At 59.7% G+C, this 26169-nt stretch overlaps 1 protein-coding gene across 1 annotated transcript; it reads left to right on the top strand.

Moving 5' to 3' along the window:
- BRPF1 (bromodomain and PHD finger containing 1) lies at window positions 1-25679 on the top strand. Its single transcript, XM_078610734.1, is given in 23 exon segments — window positions 1-1170; window positions 2578-4492; window positions 4775-4997; window positions 5761-5774; window positions 5776-6338; window positions 7852-8046; window positions 8969-9125; window positions 10095-10229; window positions 11356-11484; window positions 12807-12953; window positions 13971-14118; window positions 15068-15138; window positions 15140-15401; window positions 15558-15770; window positions 16803-16825; window positions 16827-17065; window positions 18694-18950; window positions 19264-19399; window positions 19932-20062; window positions 20886-21007; window positions 21650-21698; window positions 21701-21803; window positions 24449-25679. Coding segments are annotated over 22 exon segments (4542 nt in total). The 5' UTR covers window positions 1-1170; window positions 2578-3454; the 3' UTR covers window positions 24636-25679.
- Window positions 25680-26169: the final 490 nt, after the last annotated feature.

Genomic DNA, 26169 nt, shown 5'->3' on the forward strand with positions numbered 1-26169 from the left:
ACGTCACGCGCGCCCCCGTGACCCGGACGCGATCGGGCAAGAGGCGCCATGGCGCGGAGCGACCGGAGGCTTAGAGACAGAGAGGAGCGGAGAGAGACACAGAGAGAGACCACGTAGAGAGAGATAGAGAGACACAGAGAGAGAGACCACGTAGACAACGTAGAGATACAACGTAGAGACAGAGAGGGGCGTAGAGAGACACAGAGACCACGTAGAGAGGAAACGTAGAGAGACACGTAGAGAGACACACACAGAGAGACAACGTAGAGAGACAGAGAGACACGTAGAGAGAGTCATGTAGAGAGAGACACGTAGAGAGACAACGTAGAGACAGAGGGGAGTAGAGAGAGAAACACACATAGACCACGTAGAGACAGAGCGACACGTAGAGACAGAGAGGGGCGTAGAGAGACGCAGAGAGACAGAGACCACGTAGAGAGAGACACGGAGACAGCGTAGAGAGACACGCAGAGAGACAACGTAGAGGCAGAGAGACAGAGAGGGGCGTAGAGAGACAACGTAGAGACACGCAGAGAGACAGAGTAGAGAGACCACGTGGACACGTAGCGACACACACTGCAGTTTACAGATACGCAGAGATGCGTAGAGAACATTCAGAGGTGTGTTGAGATATTGCACCGAGATGCCTAGGCACAGGGATACACACACATAGTGGCACGCAAGGGCCCAGATACATGAGACGTGGCGGTGTGCAGCATACACAGAGGGAGATGGACATTTAGAGAGAGACGCAGCGATGTGGAGAGGCGTTGTATACCTACGACACGATATTTAGACGGCGTACAGAGTGGTTAACCAGACATACACCACAGAGAGACACTGAGGACAGGGAGAGACACCGAGGCAGATAGAAAGACAGAGAGAGAGACACACACAAGGACACAGAGACAACATTACACACAGCACGCATAGGGCCACAGCGAGACGTAAAGACAGACACGGGGACATCGGGGCATATAGCAACTCACGTGGACAAGAGGCAGAGTCACAAAGAGACACAGAGACACGACATCGAGCCATAGAGGCAGGGAGAGAGACCCCCCCCCACACCCTCCTGCGTCGCCCGGGCTCTGGACGCTTCAGCTGCCGCCAGCAGCAGCCTCGACTCAGCCCGTGGCAAACAGCGCACCCCAAGACCCTGCGAGTAACGTAAATACTGCACGGTGACACGACACACACACACGGCATACACACAGCGCGTAAAGATAACTCACAAGTTAACACACAGTACACACAGCGTGTAAAGATAACTCACAAGTTAACACACAGTACACACAGCGTGTAAAGATAACTCACAAGTTAACACACAGTACACACAGCGTGTAAAGATAACTCACAAGTTAACACACAGTACACACAGCGCGTAAAGATAACTCACAAGTTAACACACAGTACACACAGCGTGTAAAGATAACTCACAAGTTAACACACAGTACACACAGCGCGTAAAGATAACTCACAAGTTAACACACAGTACACACAGCGCGTAAAGATAACTCACAAGTTAACACACAGTACACACAGCGCGTAAAGATAACTCACAAGTTAACACACAGTACACACAGCGTGTAAAGATAACTCACAAGTTAACACACAGTACACACAGCGTGTAAAGATAACTCACAAGTTAACACACAGTACACACAGCGTGTAAAGATAACTCACAAGTTAACACACAGTACACACAGCGTGTAAAGATAACTCACAAGTTAACACACAGTACACACAGCGTGTAAAGATAACTCACAAGTCAACACACAGTACACACAGCGTGTAAAGATAACTCACAAGTTAACACACAGTACACACAGCGTGTAAAGATAACTCACAAGTTAACACACAGTACACACAGCGTGTAAAGATAACTCACAAGTTAACACACAGTACACACAGCGTGTAAAGATAACTCACAAGTTAACACACAGTACACACAGCGTGTAAAGATAACTCACAAGTTAACACACAGTACACACAGCGTGTAAAGATAACTCACAAGTTAACACACAGTACACACAGCGTGTAAAGATAACTCACAAGTTAACACACAGTACACACAGCGTGTAAAGATAACTCACAAGTTAACACGACACACACAGCATACACAGCACGTAAGGATAGCTCTTAAGTCCAACACACAGGACGTCAGGATAACTCACAAGGTAACACACAGCGCATAAAGATAACTCACACGTTAACACACAGCACGTAAAGATAACTCACAAGTTAACACACAACACAACTCACAAGTCCAACACACAACACGTAAGGATAGCTCACACGTTAACACACAGCACACACACAACACGTAATGATAACACACGTTCAACACACACACAGCACGTAAAGACAACTAACAAGTTCAATATACACAGCACACGCACAGAACGTAATGATAGCTCACGTTCAACACACACAGCACGTAAGGATAACTCACACGTTCACCTACACATGCACGCACAGCAAGCACGTGGTTACATCATGCCATAATATATCGCGGTGAGCCCCAGAACCGCACGGGTATTGACTGATATTCATTTTCTGTTGAACACGGACAAGCCTCTCTACAGCAGCGGCAAGTCGCCAGCACGGAGGACGCGCGACTCGGCGTTGCAGACTGGATGTCACAGCACGTGCAACTCCACGCGGCAGAGTAATTCGGCACAAGCTTGATGAGCGCGGTGCAACTTGTCGCCTGCGACAGCTTGCCTCTCTCCCTGGCCACGGCGGAGCACGAAGAGGAGAGGCGGTGGTTGTGTCTACACCCACCACGCCCGGCTGCCTTCGTCTCTCCACTGCTGAAATTTCACACCGCACCGGGAGCCCATTTGAGGCCGAGTCGATCTAAGTGAGGCCCCAGGAGGGAGTCGTGAGACGTGGCTGGGGATTGAACTTGGGCCACTGCGTTTGTAGCGCAAATGCGTTAACCACCGCGACAACCCATTTTGCATGCGAACACGTAGGTCTTCTATGTAGGGGATTTAGTGGTACTGACGTGGTGGGGCCAGGCAGGAGGGTGCTGTGGCCTGTACCTCGCACAGATACTTTCACAGACCCACGCAGGGTGTGGCGTGGCTGTGCTCACACACACATACGTAGAAAAAGACCAAGATCATCCCCCATATAGCCTGAACAGACTTGGGGCAAGTGCTGTTAGCGAGCACCTATGAAGGCCGGCACGGCACACGAGGGGGTGGGTGGTCAACACCACGCCCGGCGGCCTTTGTCTCCCCAGTGTTGATGTTTACACACCGCACCAGGTACTCATTTGAGGCTGAGTTGACCTCGGGGAGGCCCAGGACCGGTTCAAATATTCATCACCGGTGTTGACCGTGAGCGGGAATCGAACTCGGGCCGCAGAGTTCATAGCGTTGCGCGCTAACCGCTGCACCACCGCTCCCCACAGACACACACAGACACACACACAGACAGCGCGATGGTGGGGTTGGACTTCGACGTGCGCACCTACTGCTGCAACCTCCGCGCCACCAAGCCGCCCTACGAATGCCCCGTCTCCTCGTGCCGCAAGATCTACAAGTCCTACAGCGGGATCGAGTACCACCTCTTCCACTACGAGCATGGGGACGGCGCGGGGGCGCCCACGCCGGCGCGCAAGCCCCGGGGCCGCAAGGGCCGCGGCGGCGGCGGAGGGGCCTCCGGGGCTCCGTCCCCGGGGGCCACGGGCGGCGGCGGCTCCGCTCGCTCTCCGGGGCGCGACGCCCTCACCTACGCGCAGGCGCAGCGCCTGGTGGAGGTCGACCTGGACGGTCGGATCCACCGCATCAGCATCTTCGACTCCATCGAGATCGTGGACGAGGACGAGACGGCGCCGCAGCCGGAGGAGAAGGAGGCGGCGGTGGTGGCCGCCGGAGGGGACGAGCGGCGACAGCGCAACCACAACAACGGCACCGGCGGCCACGAGAACGGCGACGGTAAGAACGGCGTCGCCGGCATCAAGGAGGAGGAGGAGGCCACCGAAGGAGCAGGAGGAGGAGTAGGAGGAGGCGCGCAGAGGGAGGTGAAACACGAGCGCACGAAACACAAGGATGGGGGAGCCGTGGAGACCGGCGCCAGCAACAAAGAGAACGCCGACGGAACGGCGCAGCAGCATCAGCAGCAACCCAAGAGCGGGCGGCACAAGCACAAGGAGCGCAGGAGGGACGGAGGAGGAGGGAGCGGCGGGGGTCCGGGCGCCGGCGGAGGAGGCGCGTGGACGTCGGCCCACCAGGGAGCGGTGGCCACCCCCGGCCAGGCCGCTCCCGGGGTTCCCGCCGGGCCGGGCTCCGGCTCGGGGTCCGGCTCGGGGGGAGCGGCCCCCTCCGGTGCGGCGTGCGCGCCGGCGGGGGGCCCGGCCCCGTGCAAGATCCCGGAGGCGATGTTCCGCGTGATCGAGTACGACGCGCCGGTGGCGCCCGCGCGCCCCAGCGCCTACTACAGATACATCGAGAAGTCCAGCGAAGAGCTCGACGAGGAGGTGCGTGTGCGCGTCCGTGCGTCCATGCGTGTGCGCGCGTACACACGGCACGGCGTTTCGCGTCGATTCGTTCAGCGTAAGCTCGCGCGTTCGCACGACACCTCTTTTTGAACGTTTCTCTCGCCTGCCAATGACAAAATTAACGACCCCCCCCCCTCCTTGGCGGCGAACACGGGGGGGGGCGTGGGGGAGGGGGCGGACGTGGGGGAGGGGGCGGACGAGCGTTAGGGGGCCGGGTGACTCGCATGCTCGTTACCCCCCGTGGGGCTTCCCCCCCTTCAGGTGGAGTACCACATGGACGAGGAGGACTACGCGTGGCTGGAGATGATGAACGAGCGGCGGCACGCCGAGGGCCTGCCGCCCGTCACCCAGGAGTCCTTCGAGCTGCTCATGGACCGCCTGGAGAAGGAGTCGTGCTTCGAGAGCCGTGCCAAGCCCCCGGGCGGCATCCAAGGCGACGCGGCGGGGGCCGGCGCAGGGGCCAACGCGGCCGACCTCTCCGGGGGTGAGGGCCCATCGTTTGAGCCGACCGCATCGGCGGCGGCTCCACCACCACTGCCACCCACCAAAACCCACTCACCACAACCCGCCCAACCCACCCACCCAACCCACCCAACCCACCCACACAAATCCACCCAACCCACCCACCCAACCCACCCACCCAAACCCACCCACCCAAACCCACCCAACCCACCCAACCCACCCACCCACCCAAACCCACCCAACCCACCCAAATGCACCCACCCACCCAAACCCACACAACCCACCCACCTAAACCCACCCAATGGACCCACCCACAATTCGTAATTGACTTCCCACCCACAACACGCATTGATTGTGTGTCAAGCATCTAAATGCAAGCTGCATTCCTAGGTGCTGCACACAGTATTGTGGTGGCCATCAGCTAGAAAGAGCCAAGATTGTGTTAATTCTTAATGATTTAATCAAATTTTCATCGTGCTCATAGATTAGCTCTGTTTTACCCAAGTGAAAGCCAAGCCAAATTGATCATAAGGATTGTCCAAAACTTTGCGATTGAAACCCAGCGTTAAGTGGATTACGGATGCATGATTGGTGCCTTTCTCACTTCTATGCGTCTGTAGCCCTTTGTCTCACACCTGTGTATCTCTCACCTATATGCATGTCTCGCCTGTGCACATTATCTAACCTGTGTCTCTCACCCGTACGCGTCTCTAACCTGTGTCTCTCACCTTGTGTGCGTGCCGCCGCCCGCCCGCCCGCCGTCCCCGCCGCCGCCCCCGGCGCAGCGTCGGTGCCGCTGCCCCCCGCCGGACGAGGACGCCCTCTGCTGCATCTGCAACGACGGCGAGTGCCAGAACAGCAACGTGATCCTCTTCTGCGACATGTGCAACCTGGCGGTGCACCAGGAGTGCTACGGGGTGCCCTACATCCCCGAGGGCCAGTGGCTGTGCCGCCGCTGCCTGCAGTCGCCCTCGCGGGCCGTGGACTGCGCGCTGTGCCCCAACAAGGGCGGCGCCTTCAAGCAGACGGACGACGGGCGCTGGGCGCACGTGGTGTGCGCACTGTGGATCCCCGAGGTGTGCTTCGCCAACACCGTCTTCCTGGAGCCCATCGACAGCATCGAGCACATCCCGCCGGCGCGCTGGAAGCTCACCTGCTACGTGTGCAAGCAGCGCGGCTCGGGCGCCTGCATCCAGTGCCACAAGGCCAACTGCTACACGGCCTTCCACGTGACGTGCGCCCAGCAGGCGGGACTCTACATGAAGATGGAGCCCGTGCGCGAGACGGGCGCCAACGGGACGTCCTTCAGCGTCCGCAAGACGGCCTACTGCGACATTCACACGCCGCCCGGCAGTGTGCGGCGGTACGTGTCCCCTCGTCCTTGTGCGCGTCTCCGTCTCGCTCGTGTCCTGCGTGAACTGGTGAGGCATAGCCGAAGCTCTCTCACCTGTGTGAGTGTACAGGTGAGGCAGTTGAGGCCCTTATCTGAGCCGTATCACTCGTCGGCCCACTCTCAAGAGCCTTCTCTGTCTAGACGAGCTCCGTAGGCTACCAGTTGCAGAGCTCATTGTGCGGTGTGGCAGGGAGCGGTGTGGCTTGGTGTGGTGCGGCGTTGCGGCGTGGTGAGTTGCAGTGTGGTGCAGTCCGGTGTGGTGCGGTGTGTGGTGCAATGTGACGTGATGTTGGGTGGCGTGATGCGGTGTGGTGTGTTGCGGTGTGGTGTGTTGCGGTGTGGCGTGTTGCGGTGTGGGGTGGTGTGTTGCGGTGTGGGGTGGTGTGTTGCGGTGTGGCGTGTTGCGGTGTGGCGTGGTGCGGTGTGGTGTGTTGCGGTGTGGTGTGTTGCGGTGTGGTGTGTTGCGGTGTGGTGTGTTGCGGTGTGTTGCGGTGTGGTGTGGTGCGGTCTGACGTGGTGCGGTCTGACGTGTGCCGTGTTGCGGTGTGGTGTGTTGCGGTCTGGTGTGTTGCGGTGTGGTGCAGTGCGGTGTGACGTGGTGTGCCGTGTTGCGGTGTGGTGCGGTGTGGCGTGGTGCGGTGTGACGTGGTGTAATGTAACATGCTGCGGTGTGGCATGGCGTGGTGTGACATGGCAAGCCATAAGATTAAGCGACGTGGAGTGTCATGGTTCGGCACGACTCATGCCAGGGCGACCCGGTGGGGACGCTCCTGTTCAACGTTGGGCGCTCCCGTCACGCTCCCACCACGCTCCCGTCACGCTCCCGTCACGCTCCCACCACGCTCCCGCCATGCTCCCGTCACGCTCCCGTCACGCTCCCACCACGCTCCCATCACGCTCCCATCACGCTCCCACCACGCTCCCGTCACGCTCCCACCACGCTCCCGTCACGCTCCCGTCACGCTCCCGTCACGCTCCCGTCGCGCTCCCGTCATGCTCCCACCACGCTCCCGTCACGCTCCCACCACGCTCCCGTCACGCTCCCACCACACTCCCGTCGCGCTCCCGTCGCGCTCCCGTCACGCTCCCGTCGCGCTCCCGTCGCGCTCCCACCACGCTCCCGTCACGCTCCCACCACGCTCCCGTCACGCTCCCACCACGCTCTCGTCACGCTCCCGTCGCGCTCCCGTCACGCTCCCGTCGCGCTCCCCGTCGCGCTCCCGTCACGCTCCCGTCGCGCTCCCGTCACGCTCACGTCACGCTCCCACCACGCTCCCACCACGCTCCCACCACGCTCCCACCACGCTCCCTTCATGCTCCCACCACGCTCCCGTCACGCTCCCACCACGCTCCCGTCACACTCCCGTCACGCTCCCACCACGCTCCCGTCACGCTCCCACCACGCTCCCGTCACGCTCCCGTCACGTTCCCGCCGCGCTTCACGGATGCCTCTGCATCGCCGTTCATTCCCCGCGTCTCGTAGGCCGCTGCTGCTGACAGGCAGCGAGAGCGACGGCGAGGACGGGGAGGGCGGCGCGGCCGGAGGCTGCACCCCGGGCTGGTCGGCCAAGAAAGCCAAGGCCAAGTCGAAGCAGAAGATGAAGAAGGCGCGGAAGATCCTGGCGGAGCGGCGCGCCGCTGTGCCCATCGTGTCCGTGCCGTGCATTCCTCCCCACAGGTGCGCGGTGTTACACGGCCGTCTCGGACAGATGTGCGATGACGGGGGTGGGGGGGCTGGCTGGAGAGGCGGGCGGGGGGGGAGCATTTTGGGAGCCGGCGATAAGCCCTGGAGGCTGGAGGCGTGGGTTAGGCCCTGTACATGTAAATAAATCGATGAAGTCTGCTCTCATCGACCGATCCTTATTGCGCGATAGTTCGGGGCTGGCCGAGTCACCATTGAAAAAGGAGCTGAATCGCTCAGGGGGTGGTTTTACTCAGATAAAATAAACATTCTCATTCTGAGGCCCGTTTAAAAACAATGGCAGATGCCCCCAAAAATGCCGGCCTCTGAAAGGTGAGAAGCCCCCCCCCCCGGCAAGGGGAGCGTGCCCAGCGTGACGCCGCCAATTTACGCCCCCAAGCCCTCGCCATCACTTCCCGGGCAGCGACACACATGTGGGAACACAAGGAAGAACAGCATATCTACAATCTTGATTTGAAGCTTTCTTGACTGCAGGAATCAGTTTTTTCTTGCTGTGGTTGTCCCATCTGATGACGATTGCTTGTGTTGCGATCGAAATGTCGTGATCTATTATTTTTCTACCTACGTGACTTTACCGAAAGAGCCAAAGAGTAACATATATACACATTTTTTTTAGTTATTGTATTTATTGAGTAATGAGCCGGTAATAGGTAGAGTAAATGATACCTCATTAATTGTGATGCAAAAACAAAATCCTGCGTCTTAAGACAGTAATTGATTAGCCCAACTTCTAGTATGGGTTGGAATCTGGAGAAATGGAGGTGTGAGTTTGAACCCAGAGCTCTGATGCATGGCACTTAGAAACCCCTCTTATCAGCGGGGCAGTTTGCCGGTGCCCTGATGCCGTGCGTTGCCGTGCCTTCGTTTACCGCCCTCCCCCTACCTCGCTGACCCGCAGGCTGAGCAAGATCATTAGCCGCGTGTCCATGCAACGCAAGAGCCAGTTCATGCAGCGCATGCACAGCTACTGGACGCTCAAGCGGCAGTCCCGCAACGGCGTGCCCCTTCTGCGGAGGCTGCAGTCCCACCTGCAGTCGCAGCGATCCATGGAGCAGGTAACGGCGGCTGCCCTTCAAGATTCACAGTGAACATTCGCTGAGCCTCTAACACAGACGTTTCGGCGAACTGTCGCAATCCGTGGTCATCCGTTGCGCTTTGAAAATTGTAACTTATTTTTTTTTGCCGTAGTTTTTATTTTATTTTGTTTGTAGAGATTTAGTTTGGTCTGAGTTTTTTTGGGGGGGGATTAGAACGTAAAAAAAAGTTCCACGTAAGTTGTAGAAATTGTCAAATTATCACGTGTCGCACAGCTCAATTTTACTTATCAGGATACTTCAACATTTTATTTTGTTGAATCGATGAATAAGTCGATGCCTTGTGCCTGCAAGGGCTGCTGGGTTGGCTCAGAAGTCACGGTGCTGTGCGGGCACCGCTGAGGTCATGGGTTCAAACCCGGGTTGCAATGAAACCCCACCGGGTTCTCTTGTGCAGTGAGTCGCTGTTCTAGGCCTGGTGACCAGCGACTGCGCACAAAAGCATCACGTAGAATAATCATTTCTGCACTTATTTGGCAAAAATTCCAGCTTTGAGAATTCAATATAGGTTTTGACTGTTATGTGACGAACGTGTTATCTGCGAAGCAGTTTGCAAGTCGGCGCCCTCTTACTGTGCGAACCACGAGGGTCGCTCGGAGGTAGCTCTGCGATAGCTGTTTCTGCGGGCCGTTTTCTGACACGGGAGAAAGAAACCTGCGTGTGAATATCGTCATTGATTAGGCCAGCTCTAGCATGGCGTGTCCCCCGTGTGGTGACACATGTTGCTGCGTCTCTCGCGACGACGCGACACCGATACCGCAATTGGGATGACGCCCGAGGAAAAATGACACACCTCCGGCCGCGACTCACCAAATCACACGGAGCGGCTCAGCCTCCTCACGCCCCCTCTCCCCCCCCTCTCCCCCCCCTCTCCCCCCCTCTCCCCCCCCTCTCCCCCCCCCGTCGCCCCCCGGCCCGGCGTGACCCCAGCGCGAGCACCTGGGAGAGAAGAGGCACGCGCTGAAGGAGCAGCTCAAGTCGTGGCAGCGTCTGCGCCACGACCTGGAGCGGGCGCGCCTGCTCGTCGAGCTCATCCGCAAGCGCGAGAAGCTCAAGCGCGAGCAGGTGGTGACCGTCGTCACGGCGATGCGGGCGCACGTCGGCACGACGACGCGAGCGCACGTCGTCACGGCGACGCGAGCGCACGTCGGCACGGCGACGCGAGCGCACGTCGTCACGGCGACACGCCGAGTTGCGCGTGACCCTTGTGTAGACGCCGCACACTCAGCCGCCAATCCCCGTGCTCCGGGCCATGTATGGTAATGGATCTGACGACCTTGAGTTGTATTCCCGCTCATGGAAAACTACGATGATTTTGTGAACCTGTCCTGGGCCTCCCCTAGGTCGACTCGGCCTCACATGAGTATAAGATGCAATGTGTCAGCATTGCTACCGCGGAGACAGAGGTGGCCGTACGTGGTGTTGGCTACCCACCCTCCGCTTGTGCTGTGGCAGCACTTGCCCCAACAAGTCGGTTAAGACTACACAGGAGATCTTTGTCTTTGTGTGTGGTAGCACGCTGTAATGTTTTTTGAATGTTCAACCGTGTCTGCTGTGTTGATATGTGTTCATGGGTAATGATACGTAATCATTAATGGGTGACGTGTCGTAAGATGTGATAATGTGTGTCCATGTGGTGACGTGTGGTCGCGTGCGGTGACGCCTGTGCCTGTGTGTGTCCGTACGGTGACGAGTGGTCTATGTGTGTCGGTACGGTGACGCGTGTGCCTGTGTGTGTCCGTACAGTGACGCGTGTGCCTGTGTGTGTCTGTGTGGTGACGAGTGGTCGTGTGTGTGTAGGTACAGTGACAAGTGGTCGTGTGTGTGTCCGTACAGTGACGAGTGGTCGTGTGTGTGTCTGTGCAGTGACTCGTAGTCGTGTGTGTCTGTGCAGTGACTCGTGGTCGTGTGTGTGTCTGTGCAGTGACTCGTAGTTGTGTGTGTCTGTGCAGTGACTCGTTGTCGTGTGTGTGTCTGTGCAGTGACTCGTAGTCGTGTGTGTCTGAGCAGTGACGCGTGGTCGTGTGTGTCCCCTGCGGTGACGCTTGCTCGTGTGTGTGTCTGTACAGTGACGCGTGGTCGTGTGTGTGTCTGTACAGTGACGCGTGGTCGCGTGTGTCCCCTGTGGTGACGCGTGGTCGTGTGCGGTGACGCCGGCGTGACGTCCGTCCGCGTGTTTCGCGCTGTGCAGATCCGAGCGCAGGAGGCCGTGATGGAGGCGCGGCTAATCCCGTTCGTCATCTTCCTACGCCGGACGCTGGAGCTGCTGCAGGAGCGAGACACGGGCAGCATCTTCTCGGAGCCCGTGTGCCTCGAGGAGGTGAGCGGGGAGTGGTGGGGGCCGCCGTCGTCGCATCGACTCGACGAGAAGCGACAGCGGCTTGGGCTGTGCGGCATGCCGCGTAGAGGCCGTCTGGAACGCCGCTCTTCCTTCCGATATGCCGAAGCCACTGGGAGCTATGATGCGCTTTAAAATCACCGTCTAGATTGACTAATCTTCTTGGTTCTTTCGGTAAAGTCACGTAGAAGGGAAATAATAAAATAATAAAAATAAAACATTATAAAATAATTCTCACGACGTTTCGGCCACAACGCAAGCAGCCGTCCTCAGGTGAAGACCAGGTCTGTCGGGGAGACAGCGTCTGAAAATAGATTGACTAATTTCTTTAGAACTGCTTTTTGGTGTTGTAATTTAGTTTGTTGTCCTCCCCCCCCCCCCCCCATTTAGCCCCGCACCTACAATTAGCGCAATTGGCTACGTACATGTGAAAGAAGTTCAAAATACATATGTAGACTCGCACAGAGACCCGTAGACTCACACAGAGACCCGTAGACTCACACAGAGGCCCGTAGACTCACACAGAGACCCGTAGGCTCAAACAGAGACCCGTAGACTCGCACAGAGACCCGTAGACCGACACAGAGACACATAGACTCACAAAGAGACCCATAGACTCACACAGAGACCCGTAGACTCACACAGAGACCCATAGACTCACACAGAGACCCATAGACTCACACAGAGACCCGTAGACTCACACAGAGACCCGTAGACTCACACAGAGACCCGTAGACTCACACAGAGACCCATGAGTCTGTTGTTCTTCCCCTTCACCTCCGATTAGCGCGGTTGACTACGTACGGTGCGAATGAAGTTCAACTTACGTACCATCCGGGACGATGGCGACAGGGGAGAACGCATCCTAGCACAGCAACCACCGTGGAGTTGGAGCGACGATGTCAGTTCGTGTACCGGAGTGAGATGTTGGGTCAGCAGCACTGTTCCCGCATGATGGCAATGGCTCGTTTGAGGCCTTCATCCAGCAGTGGATAGAACAGGTAGTATAGTGATTGGCGCACTGCGCTGCGAATCCGACGACCCGAGTTCGATTCCCGCTCATGGCTAACATCGGTGGCGGTTATTTTAAACAGTCCTGGGCCTCCCCTCGGTCTACCTGGCGTGGCGTGTGAGCATCAGCATTGGTGAGACTAAGGCGGCCGGGGGTGGTGTTGGCCACCCCCCCCCCCCCCACCTTGTGTGCTGTGCCGGCCTTCACGGATTCTCACGAGCAGCAATTGCCCCCGACAGTCTGTAACGGGCTACACGGGGGGGGTGGGGATCTTTGTCTCTGCCCTGCGTAGGTGTCGGACTACCTGGATCACATCAAAACCCCCATGGACTTCTCCACGATGCGGCAGCGCGTGGACTCGCACGAGTACCGCGGCATGGACACCTTCGCCGGCGACTTCCAACTCATCGTCAACAACTGCATGCAGTACAACGCCAAGGTGCGTGCGGCCCCCAAGAGCTGGCGGCGACCCGCAGAGGTGTCACTGCCGCAGAGAGCGCCGGTGTCAATGCTGAGTGCCGTGGTGTGTGTGTGTGTGAGGAGTTCACAAATCCTTAAAAGATCTGGATAAAGTCCCATCGGTGAGCTCCCCCGGGCAGGCAAGGCTGAGTTGGCTTGGTCATGTAGCCCGCATGCCCAGTCACCGCATGCCTTAACAGCTTTTGTTCGGCCGGATTGAGGGGGCTAAACAGGCACGGCAGGGGCTAGAAAACAGATGGAGTGATGTGGTACATGAGGACGTGGAGCTTAGTGGACTTGCCCATGACTGGTACCAGCGGTGTCAAGATCGGCCACTGTGGAGGAGGCTCGTGAAGGACGCTACTGGGCAGTTGGAGGCAGTCGCCATCCAACAACAACGGAGAGTGGAGGAGCGACGCTCACAACAACGAGCGGAGCGCCGGGTGGCTAAAGCACAGCAAGTTGGCACAGTAGTCATCTCAGTCAGTCGACCCGTGGCACCTGGGTCTGCCCCGTGACCTCCTGCCAGCGGGCGTTCGACACTTCACATGGCCCCAACGTGCACATAGCCTGGCACAAGCGGCGTGGTGACGTCACCGCCACTTAGTAGCGAATGGCGGTTGTTGTTGTGTGGGTGAGGGATGTGTGTGTGGATTTGTGTGTGGGTGCGGGGTGTGGGTGCAGGGTGTGTGTGTGTGTGAGGAGTGGTGGCGTAGCGGTCAGCGCGCCACACTACCAACCCGGGACTCGATAGGACGCCTCAGCCTCAAATTAGTAACTGGTGCGGTGTCAACATCGACACTGGGGAGACAAAGGCGGCCGGGCGTGGTGCTGGCCACCCACCCCATCACTGGGGAGACAAAGGCGGCCGGGCGTGGTGCTGGCCACCCACCCCATCGTGTGCCGTGCCGGTCTTCATAGGTGCTACTCGCTAGCAGCACTTGCCCCAACAGTCTGTTAAGGCTACACGGGTCATCTTTGTCTTTTGTGTGCCCAGGACACGATTTTTTACCGCGCGGCCGTGCGGCTCAGGGACCAGGGCGCCGTGATCCTGCGGCAAGCGCAAGCGGCAGCGGAGCGGATCGGCTTCAACTACGAGAGCGGCATGCACCTCCCCACGGCGCCAGCCGCTCCGCCCGCCCACGGTGGGGCACGCGGGCACAGACGCACACGCACAGACGCGCGCGCACAGACACGTGCGCAGAAACGCACGTGCGGAAACGCACGCGCAGATACGCATGCACAGACACGCACAGACACGCACAGAAATACACATGCACAGAAACACACGCACCTACTCAGAAATTGTGCTTACACACACACACGAAGACAAATATTTCCCGTACAGCCTTAACAGACTGTCGGGGCGAGTGCTGTTAGCGAGTAGCAGCACCTATGAAGCCCGGCACGCCACACGAGGGGGACGGCGGCCAGCACCACGCCCGGCCGCCTTTGTCTCCCCAGTGGCGATGTTTACTACACACCGCACCAAGTACTCGTTTGAGGCCGAGTCGAATTCGTTGAGGTCCAGGACCTGTTCGGATAATCGTCTCCAGTGTTGGTGGCCCTGAGCGGGAATCGAACTCGGGTAGCCGGGTTCATAGCGCAGCACGCTAACCACTACACTACCGCTCCTCACACATTGCACGCACACACGCATTGTACACAGGGCTGCTGCGGCTCTAAGGGACGGGGAAACTGCGAGTTTCTCGGAGCCGGTGAACCGAGCGTCACTGCTCTCACGTACGTGTGTACGTTGAACTTGTTTCGCGCTGTACGTAGCCAACCGTGCTAATCAACAACAACAACAACCAGCAGTTCTCAAGAACTTCGTTTAAGCTACTGGGAGCATCATTGCTCCCAGTGGCTTCCTAACATCGGATGTGTTGCCAACGGCAACAGAAGCGCATCTGAAAGCGCCGCACGATTTCAGGCTGGCCAAAAACTGCGGCTGCTGCTGTGAGGATGACCACTGGAGTTTGCGTGATGATTTTGTACGCTCCTCGACGAGATCATTAGCGAGGTGACGTTGTGGTTGATCTCACCAGCGTTTCTCCCCCCACCCTCCACCCCCCACCCCCCACCCCGGCACAGACCTCGTGGCGTCGAGGCGGGGGAGCAAGGCCGGCCGCGGTGACCGCTCCCTCCACCGGGGGGGGCCCGCCGCAGAGCGAGTGCCACGGCGCCGCCGGCGGCGTCGCGTCGAAGCGGCGCCCGGGACGGGCGGAGGGGCCGCGGGTTCCCCGGTGCGGGGGGGGCGCCCCTCCCCCCACGACCCTCCCGGGGGGGACTCGCCGGGGCTCGGCCCGCTCGGCCTCCTCCTCTTCCTCCTCCTCGTCCTCCTCCTCGTCGTCCACCTCTTCTCCGTCGTCTTCGTCCTCCGAAGACGAGGGCGGCGGCGGCGTCGGCGCGGAGGGGCCGGAGAGAGGTGGGTGCGTGGGCGCAGCGTGCGGGGCGCCGTCCGCGTTGTCGGCGTGCGCAGCCCCACGCGCGTCTCTTCGGGACACTGCGCGCGAGTTTGTCGCGTGTCCGCCGCAAGCGAGGCCGCTCCCCACGCCGCTTGACTCGCGCTGGTCTTGTGCAGGCAGCGGGGGCAAGGGTCGAGCAGCGGCGCCGGGGCCACGGGGCCAGGGGCTGCGGGGTCACGGCGGGGAGCGGGGTCACGGGGGGGAACGGGGTCGCGCCGGGGGTGGGGGTCGCGGGAGGGGTCGGGGTCGCGCCGGACGCCACGGCGGCAAGAGGCGGCTCGCTGACGGCGACGCCGGGTCCGCGGCAGCAGCAGCTGCAGCCTCCGTGGGTGAGTAGCTCCCGCACCGCACCGCAGCGCACCGCACCGCAGCGCACCGCACCACAGCGCACCGCACCGAGCCCCGTCACACCCGGGAGGACGCAGGTGCGCTCGTCTTTCTCCTAGCGTGTTTGCGCGTGTTGGTTGTGCGTGTGTGCGACTCGTTGGTGAGTGGTCCCCGAAAGCGTGTGTGCTTGCGCGTGCATGTACATGTGTATACGCGTGTAACAGTTAGCGAGCTGCACTACGAACCTGGCGACCAGGGTTTGATTCATGCTCACGGACAACACCAGTGATAATTATCTGAACTGGTCCCGGTCCTGGGCCTCCCCTAGGTCGAGTCAGCCTCAAATGAGTACATGGTGCGGTGTGTAAATATCGCCACTGGGGAAAGGTGGCTGGGCGTAGTGCTGTTAAGGCTACACGGGGGATCTTTGTCTTTTTACACGCTTTCTATTAACTCACTCTGTTGTTGTTGTCGTATCCTCAAATCTTTGTAACTCAATTTTAACCCACTTCCCAATGTCGTATCGACTGCAAACTTGGTATACTTATGTCATACTGATGACAATACTATATTTTATCATTAAAAATAAAAAGAAACAAATTTAAACCATCTTTTTTATATGTTATGCTTTGCCTTGGGTCTAATTGTCCACGCTCAACTGACGTTGGCTGTGAATCACCACTTTCCCTTACGTTATGGCAAGCCTCGGGGCCATTTCAATAAAGCGTGTTTTTAAAAAAGTATTTTTAAATATTACTTATTGTATATTTGTTCACCTGTGTGCACCGGTAGATGCGTGTGTGTTCAGCGTTTATGCATCTGTACGTGCCTGTGTCTTTGCGCACTCAGGAATGGTTATGCCCCTGCACGTGCATGCGCACGCGGCCTGCGCGTGTCTCCACGTGCCCCCGTGTGTGCCTCCGGGTCCGCTGGAAGTGCACCTAGCCTGGCGCAAGCGGCGCAGTGACGTCGTCGTCGTAACTTAACGGCGGTGGCGGCCGTCGTCGTTGCGTCCCCCCCCCCCCCTCCCGCAGGCGACGGGGGCGAGCGCGTGGGCGGGAGCCTCGCGGGGGCTGCTGCTAGGGGACGACGACGGGGGGGGCTCCCCGCTGGGGCCGGCATCCCTCGGGGGGGGGCCGCCGTCGCCGGGAGGCGGCGGCTGCGGCGGCGGCGCCGGCGGAGGCGGCGGAGGAGGAGGCGGAGGCCGCGCGTCCGACGTGGGACGCCGAACCTTCGTGCTCTTCAGCAAGAAGAGCAAGCCCTTCCCCCTGCAGCACCAGCAGCAGCAGCAGCGCCGGTCAGATGGTCGCGAGCGGCAGAGACGAAAAGACCCCACCGTGTGGAATCTCCCTTCCTCGGTCCATTAGGGACTCTGAGTCTGTTTAACACAGAGCCGGCGGGGCTTTCGTGACCAGTGTTATCCATCATAGAGGTTTGTTTTGGGTTAAATCGCCTGACATGGCCAATTAGTAAGCGGTTTTGTCACGTACACAAAACGTGGCAATTCGTTACTCGTTCAGCACACCGGTGTGTTGGAGTGTAAACCACAACATTTAGAATTTGCCCGAAGGCGGCCAGCCTTGGATCTGGCCACAGCACAAGCCCCAAGAGTCTGTTTAGGCTATGGGGGGTGGGAGTGGGTCTTTGAGCGCAAGCACGCGCACACACACACACACGTGTAGCCTTAACAGACTGTAGGGGAAAGTGCTGTTAGCGAGCACGCACCTATGAAGGCCGGCACGGCACACGAGGGGGTGGGTGGCCAACACCACGCCCGACCGCCTTTGTCTCCCTAGTGACAATGTTCACACATCGCACCAGGTACTAATTTGAGGCTGAGTCGACCTAGGGGAGGCCCAGGACCGGTTCAGATAATCGTCACTGGTGTTTGCCTTGAGCGGGAATCGAACCCGGGTCGCTAGTATCTTAGCGCAGCGCGCTAACCGCTACACTACTGCTTCCCATGCACACACAACAACAACAACCGCCATTCGCCACTAAGTGGAGGTGACGTCACCACGACGCTTGTGCCAGGCCATGTGCACCTTGAGGCCATGTGAAGTGTCGAACGCCTGCTGGCAGGAGGTCACGAGGCAGACTCAGGTGCCACGGGTCGACTGACTGAGATGACTGAGATGACTGAGATTACTGACTGATGCACCACCTGTGCCCCCTACTGTGCCAACTTGCTGTGCTTTAGCCACCCGGTGCTCCGCTCGTTGTTGTGAGCGTCGCTCTTCCACCCTCCGTTGTTGTTGGAGGGCGACTGCCTCCAACTGCCCAGTAGCGTCCTTCACGAGCCTCCCCCACTGAGGCCGATCTTGACACCGCTGGTACCATCGGCAAGTTGATTCGGCTCCACATCCCCCCGTACTGCATCAGATCATCTCTTCTCCAGCCCATATTGTGGCGGTTTAGCTCCCTCCATGCGGACAAACAGAAGCTGCTTGGGCATGCTATGGCTGGGCATGCGGGCTACATGACCCAGCCAACGCAGCCTTGCCTGCCGGAGGAGCTCACTGATGGGAATGTGTCCGGATATTTCAAAAATTTGTGAGCTCACACAATCTGGTCTAGTTAAATCCAGGATGGATCGTAGGCAAGCCAGCGTGAAGGTTTATAACCGGTGCAGATGTTCCATTAGGGGGGTCCACCTTTCACAAACGTAGAGAAGGGAGGGCATGACTGTGGCCGGGAAGACCCGAAGCTTCATGCAGAGCGACATACCAGGTAGCTTCCACACAGCGTTACGCAGCCGATGAAAAGACAATGCCGCCCGACTGATTCAAACGAGTAGATTTAGCCACACTATCGCCGATGTCATTTGCGTAAAGTACACGCGCACGCAATGCCTCGGCCGTACGAATGTTCACCGGTGAGCCGTCGACGACGCCGCGTTGATTCCCGCTTGACCCCGTGGCGCAGGCCTGGACGTCCCCCCAAGCACCGTGAGTCCGGCGGAGCGGCGGGGCCGCCGGCGGGCCCCGGGCCGGGCCAGGCCTCGTCCTCGTCGTCCACCTCGTCCGTGGGCGGCTCGGGAGGGCCGGGGTGCGTCCCCGCCGGCGCCGCGGCCGCGGCCTCCGCGCCCCCGGGCTCCACACCGGGCCCTCGGAAGCGCCCTCGCAGCAGCTCCAGCTCGGAGAGCGACAGCGACGGGTCATCGTGCCGCCTCTCGCACGCCGGTACCCGCCCTTGCCAGCCACAATCACACCCGCACACACGCCCTCGTCACGCACGCACACACACGCCATTGTCACACACACCGTCGTCACGCACGCATACACGCGCCGTCGTCACACGCGCGCCGGCATCACGCGCTTACCGTCGTTACACATGCACACACCCACCTCCGTCACACACGCATGCACACACCCACCTCCGTCACACACACGCATGCACCGCTCTCTTCACCTCCATCACCACTGGCTACGCTGCGTTCACGACAGAGCCGTACTCCTTTGCACTCGTCCACGCCCGTGCCGTCCATGCGTCTAGGCGCAGACGAGGGCTTCGAGTGCATTGCCCAGGACGCCAACACGCAGAGCTTCCTGGTCTACCGGCACAAGCAGAGCAGCTCCGACTCGGAGTCCACCACCAGCTCCTCCAGCAGCGCCGCCACCGACAATACGAGGCACGTGCGGCGCACGCGACCGTCGCGGAGTGGCGGCGGAGTGGTTAGCGCGCTGCACCGCGATGCCGGCTCGCCCGAGTTCGAATCCTTGCCGGGGGTAATGTCCGAAACGGTCGCTCCTGGCCCCCCTGCCACTTTCACCGACCCGCGCCGATCGTGGGCGTGGCGAAGTACGGTCAAAACAACTCGCCTAAGCAACGTGGCGTTGGGGGAGGCCTTCATCTGGCAACGGTTTGACGACCATTCATCCGGCCAGGTGGCGTCGCGGTCGAGCGAGCGGCTCGCCCCATCGCAAGGTGGCGAGTTCAACTCTCGGGTTTGGTGGTCGATAAAACGGAGTACCGCCGTGCGGGGGACTTGAACGGCGGTTGTTGACCTGTGGCCCGGGCTTCCCCCCCCCCCATGGCACCACAGCTCTTGGGTGTCCGGCGTCGCTGGCGCCGTCTCAAGCCTCTTGCCGCATGGCGCCCAGCAACGTGACTCCCGCTCGCCCCGCCCACTTGTTGGCGTCTCTGTCTCTCCGTTTCTGCAGTGCGTCCCCAGACAAGCAGAGCCGAGGCAAGGCCAGCTTCTCTCGGGTGAACTTCACCGAGGACAGCAGCGATGAGACCTCGGGCTCCGACAACGAGACCGCCGGGGGCGCCGGCGGCGGCGGCGACTCTGGTACGCGCGGCGCGTAGGGACAGGAGGAGGAGAGGAGGAGGGGGAAGACGAGGAGGGGGAGGAGGAGAGGGGCGGGGCGGGAGGAGGAGTAGAGGGGAGGAGGAGAGGGGGGGGGGGAGGAGAGGGAGGAGGAGAGGATGAGGTCAAGGTGTGCCGGTCAGTGTCGTGGCTCAAATTTGAAAAATCACCTACAGATTGAGTGTGTTCTTCGTACGCGCCTGGTATCACGGTTAGAAAACGTTGAGCAATCATCGCCTCCTGAGGCTTTGCTGGGTAAACAAGTGTAACAACAACAAATAATTGTAACAACAACAATAATAACAATGCTGGGCTCCAGGGCGAGGTTGGGTGAACCCACCTCTCCCAAAGCGTCTGTCCGGTCAGCGTGGAAGGGCGGGAAAGCGCCCTCTGGAGCTCCCTCCGTGGAGGAATCTTCCGCCGGCAATAGCGCGAGCGAGAAAAGGGCTGCACTTTTACCTTCTTTTACAGTGGGTTGGAGGGGGGGACTCCTGCGCTGAACCACACCACACCGCACAACACGACACCGCACCACACCGCACCACACCGCACCACACGACACCACACCGCACCACACCGCACCACACCGCACCGCACGACACCGCACCACACCGCACGACACCCGCACCGCACCACACCGCACCACACCGCACGACACCGCACCACACGACACCGCACCACTCCACACCAAACCGCACCACGCCGCACCACGCCGAACGACGCCCCACGACGTCGCACGCCACCGCACGACGCGCCGCTGAGTGTCGCGGTGCCGAGCATGGCTCGTGCCGTGCCGTCCCCGCAGGTGGCAAGGGGCTGCCGTGCGCCAGTTGGGACTACGACGACGATGACGACGACGACACCCCCCTGGAGGCGCTTGACCTCGTGTGGGCCAAGTGCCGTGGCTATCCCTCGTACCCGGCCCTGGTGAGCGGGTGGGGGGGGGGGGGCACCGCACGCACGGGGGGGGAGCCACCGCGTGGGACCGCGTGCGCGCATATGTGTGTGTCTGTGTGTACGCGTCCACTTGTGTGCGTGTGTACTTGTGCGCTTGTACGCGCGTGTGCGTATGCGTGTGCATGCTGTGCCGGTCTTCGTAGGTGCTCGCGAAGAGCGCTTGCCCCAAAAGCCTCTTCAAGGCTTTACCGGTGGCAGGGGGGGGTCTGTTCACACGCGTTTTGTTCCATTCGTTCCTCGTTAATTGTTTTTTTGTTGATCCCTTTTCTCCTGCTGACATCTCCATTTTATTTGACTGCGTTCCGGAAACCGTAGCTGTCGCGACGTTTGCCATCAATATTTTTTTGTTCGGTGAATGGGTTTTGCGTTTGGACGGACGTTTGTCGCGGGGTTTACTCTGTCCGAATTTTAAACGACTCGGCATTCTGCGGTGTTTGCCAGTGGTGACCGCCGTTTACGACGCTTGAGCCTGCATCGCAACGCGTCGCGACGCGTCACGACGCTGCGCCCCCCGCCATAATTCGTTGCCGTTGCTGCCCGCGTTTGTTTGGAGCGACCTCCCTCACGTGGGGGGTGATGGCGTTCGTGCGTCTGTGTGTCCGTGCATCGTAGATCATCGACCCCAAGATGCCGCGCGAAGGCTTCCTGCACAACGGCGTGCCATCCCCGTGCCGCCGCTCGACGTGCTCAAGCTGGGCGAGACGCGCATCATGGAGGCCACGGAGCCCCTCTTCCTTGTCCTCTTCTTTGACAACAAGCGCACCTGGTACACACACACACACCTGGTACACACACACACACACCTGGTACACACACACCTGGTACACACACACGTGGCACACACACACCTGGCACACACACACCTGCTACACACACACCTGGTACACACACACACACACACCTGGCACACACACACACCTGGCACACACACACACCTGGCACACACACACACCTGGCACACAGGCACACCTGGGACACAGGCACACCTGGTACGCACGAGGAGCCACAGGGAGACCACCCCAGGCCGGGGGGCGACAGGGGGCAGTTGAAAGTCACCCCTGTTGAGTCTTCCGCCCGGTTGTTTCTTGGCGTGAGACCGAGGCAATTCCACGCCGCCTGCGGCCAAACCTCGCGATGACGACGACGACGTTGTTCTTATTCGCGGTCGAACCGTCAATCTGCGTGGCACAGCAGCAGGCTCCGTGTCCTACCGTGGAATGGCGCTGTTACCTATCTGGCTCAGGAGATATCGGAGAAGCGATAACCATGTTGCTACAGAGCACACATTCTGCTTCAATTGAACCTTGTGGCAGGACCCCGGGGTCCCAAATAAGCAGAAGTCAAAATCGTAATTAATTTATTTATGGCGACTCCGTCCCACCGCGCACACAAACGCCGCGACCCGCCTGGCGCGGATCATTCTGTTGTCATGTTGTCGTGTCGTCCAAGCTCAGCAGCGAGGACGAATGCGCAGAAGAAAGAAAACTTTGAAACTTTGATTAGCGCATCGTGTAGAGCTCGTCGAGAGGAATAGATTGCCGTATCGTTCGCCTTCAACAGACATAGAATGATGTCGCAACGCAGTTGATGCGAGAGCCAGGGGACTCATGGGACCCCGGGGTCCCGCCATGAGGTTCAGTTGGAGTCTTACTGCTGCTGCCAAATCTGGGGTGCGGCACCCAGTTCCATCCTCACTGCTGCACACGACAGAGTGAAGCAGATGCGGTGATTGATCCCACACTCACCGACTCACTCGCTTACTCATCGGTGGGCAGCCGCCTCCTCCTCAGCGCTCCTCTATCGCTACTACCGTGGTCACGGTTCCTGTGAACTTCCCCCATTGATTCTTCCACCCAAGCTTAGGGCTCCACCAGACGCTCGCTATTTTGTCTCATCCACCACACCGTGCGCACTCATCACACTCACCCACTCGCTTATCCACTTCCACACCCGCCAAATCACTCGCCCACCCACTCACCCACCCACAAAGTCACTCACCCATCCACCCACTCACCTATTTACCCACTAAGGCACTCACCCACCCACTCACCCACCCACGAAGTTACTCACTCACCCACCCACCCACTGATCCACCCACCCGGCAAGGCACTCACCCATCCACCCACTCACAAATTCACCCACTAAGGTATTCGCCCACCCACTCACCAAGGCACTCACCCACCCACTCACCCACTCACCAAGGCACTCACCACACTGCAGGTCACTTCTCTTCCCTTTCTGCTGCTTTCCCTCAAACTGCTCTCATTTGGAATTCCCTCCCATCGTCTCTTTTTCCCCAACCTCAACAAACCCATTCACCTCTTTGTCTATTCCACTTTTTTTTTTTCGTAATTTACTCCGCTTTATTGACGTCCAAACGCAAAGGAGCTTTACAGCTCGCACCGTGGGGGAGACGGGACTTTAACAAAAGGACGAATGCGGAACCTCGAGTTGGGAGCATTCGCAGGGCGTCTCGTCTTAAGTCCCCGGCGTGAATCCTGCCGCACGAGCGCGCCGTCTTGAGCTTGCACTTCAGATGTGTGTGTGTGCGCGCGCGCTACCACGGTGTTCCCTTCCTGTGCGGTCAGTGCCTTCTGCGCCACGTCATCTTGCCGTGTCATGCCCTGTCATGTGCGAGTGTGTGGGGAGCGGTGGCGTAGCGGTTCGATTCCCGCTCACGGCCAACACCGGTGACGATTATCTGAACCGGTCCTGGGCCTCCCCTAGGTCGACTCGGCCTCACATGACTACCTGGTGTGATGTGTAAACATCGCCACTGGGGAGACAAAGGCGGCAGGGCGTTGTGCTGGCCCCCACCCCCTCATGTGCCATGCCGGCCTTCGTAGGTGCTGCTCGCTAACAGCCCTCGCCCCAACAGTCTGTATGGGTATAGAGGGCAATCTTTTTCCTTGCTGCTGGTGGTGGAGATGCTGATGGTGATGCCGATGGTGGTCGTGATTTTGGTGGAGATGCTGGTAGTGATGATGGCGATGGTAGTGGAGGTAATGATGATGGTGGTAATGATGGTGATGGTGGTGGTGGTGGTGGTGATGGTGGTAATGATGATAGTGGTGATGGTGATGGTGGCGGTGGTGATGATGATGGTGGTAATGATGATGGTGGTGGTTGGTGATGATGGTAATGATGGTGGTCGTGGTGAGGATGATGGTAATGATGGTGGTGGTGGTAATGACAGTGGTGGTAATGATGGTGGTAATGACGATGGTGGTAATGATGGTGGTGGTTATCATGGTGGTAATGGTGATGTGGTGGTAATGATGGTGGTATTGATGGTGGCGGTCATGCTGCCGTGCGTACGTGACACGGGGCCATCTTTCTCACCGTCCCCTCCGTGCGCCAACGGCCGCGACGCTGCCCTCGTGTGCCCCCCCCCCCACCGCGTGCGCGCAGGCAGTGGCTGCCCCGTTCCAAGCTGGTGGCCCTGGGCGTGGAGCAGGCCATCGACAAAGCCAAGATGCTGGAGGGACGCAAATCCAACATCCGCAAGTCGGTGCAGGTGGCATACGAGCGCGCCATGCTGCACCGCAGCAAGGTGACGCGGGGCGACCCCACGTCCGACTCCAGCGACTCGGACTGACGCCCGACCCCCCACCCACCGCGCGGCGTCTCGCTCCACGGATGTCGTCACCGCCACGTGGCGGGGAAGGGGGGGGGAGAAGCGGCGTTGGCGACGCTCGTGCATCGCCGTCGCCATCTGCACCTCCTCCTACGCCGGCGACGACGACGCCCGAGCGACCGCGGCGGGGCGAAAGCCTTTGGGGGTTCTTTTCCACCCCGATGCAAAATGTCTCGGAAGCGCCCGCACGCAACTCCACGTCGTGCGGTGGAGGTGGCGGGCCGGGGCGGGGGGGGCCGGGGACCGACGTCGATGAAAGGATTCGGGGGCTGCCAAGGCGCCCTGCCCCCTGCCCCCGCCCCCGTGTGTGCGTGTGAGCACCCGCGAGGAACGAGAGGGCGAGTGAAGCGACTGCATCCCCCGGGGCGGCGGCGAAACCCGAGCCGGCGAGCCCCGGTGAGGAGCGGCCCGGACGCCGGAGTGGAGAGCCGTTGGCGCCGGAGCGGCCGCGCTCGGCGTGCGGTCGAGCGGCCGCGGAGCGAGGCGGCGCGGAGTGCACGACGCTCCGATGAAGGAGCGCACGCCGCTCCGATGGAGGAGCGTACGTCGCTCCGATGGAGGAGCGTACGTCGCTCCGATGGAGGAGCGGCGGCGGCAAATGCGGAACGGGGTAGCCGGGGGATCGAGGGCGCGGACGGAGGCCGTCGCGGTCGGGACGGTGACGAGGGACGGTGACGGGGGTCGGAGCCGATGGAAGAGAAGCGGCCGGACCGAGCGGGCCGCGGCGGGCGTGGTCGCTTGCCGGGGCCGGCAGGTCGTCCGGACGACGTCGATTTGCCGGGGCCGGAGCGGACGCGAGCGGCCGTGGCTGCGGAGCCCCCCCCTTCCTGCACGGCGGGAGCAGGGGGGGGGCCGCTGGCCGCGTCTCGGACCGGACGCTCGTCGCGCCGTGTGCGTCGCCCCATTGGCGCCGCGTTTCGTTTCCCGGACGGTGGCCGCACCACACTGACCGGTCCCCGTGTTTCCGTCCCCACGGCGCGGACTTCAATAAATCGTGCTCCTTGATGGTGCAGCCTCTTGCGGTTTCTTGCCGGGTCAATCCTGCGGGTTCATGTGGTTCACTCCTGTGGGTTCATGCGGTTCACTCCTGTGGGTTCATGTGGTTCACTCCTGTGGGTTCATGTGGTTCACTCCTGTGGGTTCATGCGGTTCACTCCTGTGGGTTCATGTGGTTCACTCCTGTGGGTTCATGTAGTTCACTCCTGTGGGTTCATGTGGTTCATTCCTGCGGGTTCATGTGGTTCACTGCTGTGGGTTCATGTGGTTCACTCCTGCGGGTTCATGCGGTTCACTCCTGTGGGTTCATGCGGTTAACTCCTGTGGGTTCATGTAGTTCACTCCTGTGGGTTCATGTGGTTCACTCCTGTGGGTTCATGTGGTTCACTCCTGCGGGTTCATGTAGTTCACTCCTACGGGTTCATGTGGTTCACTCCTGCGGGCTTCTCTCGGGGCTCGTGGAGCCAAACGAAGGCACGCCGCCAGCACGGTGCAGAGT

Source organism: Lampetra planeri, chromosome 34 (assembly GCF_965212315.1).
Source record: "Lampetra planeri chromosome 34, kcLamPlan1.2.h2, whole genome shotgun sequence".
NCBI classification, from domain to species: Eukaryota; Metazoa; Chordata; class Hyperoartia; order Petromyzontiformes; family Petromyzontidae; genus Lampetra; species Lampetra planeri.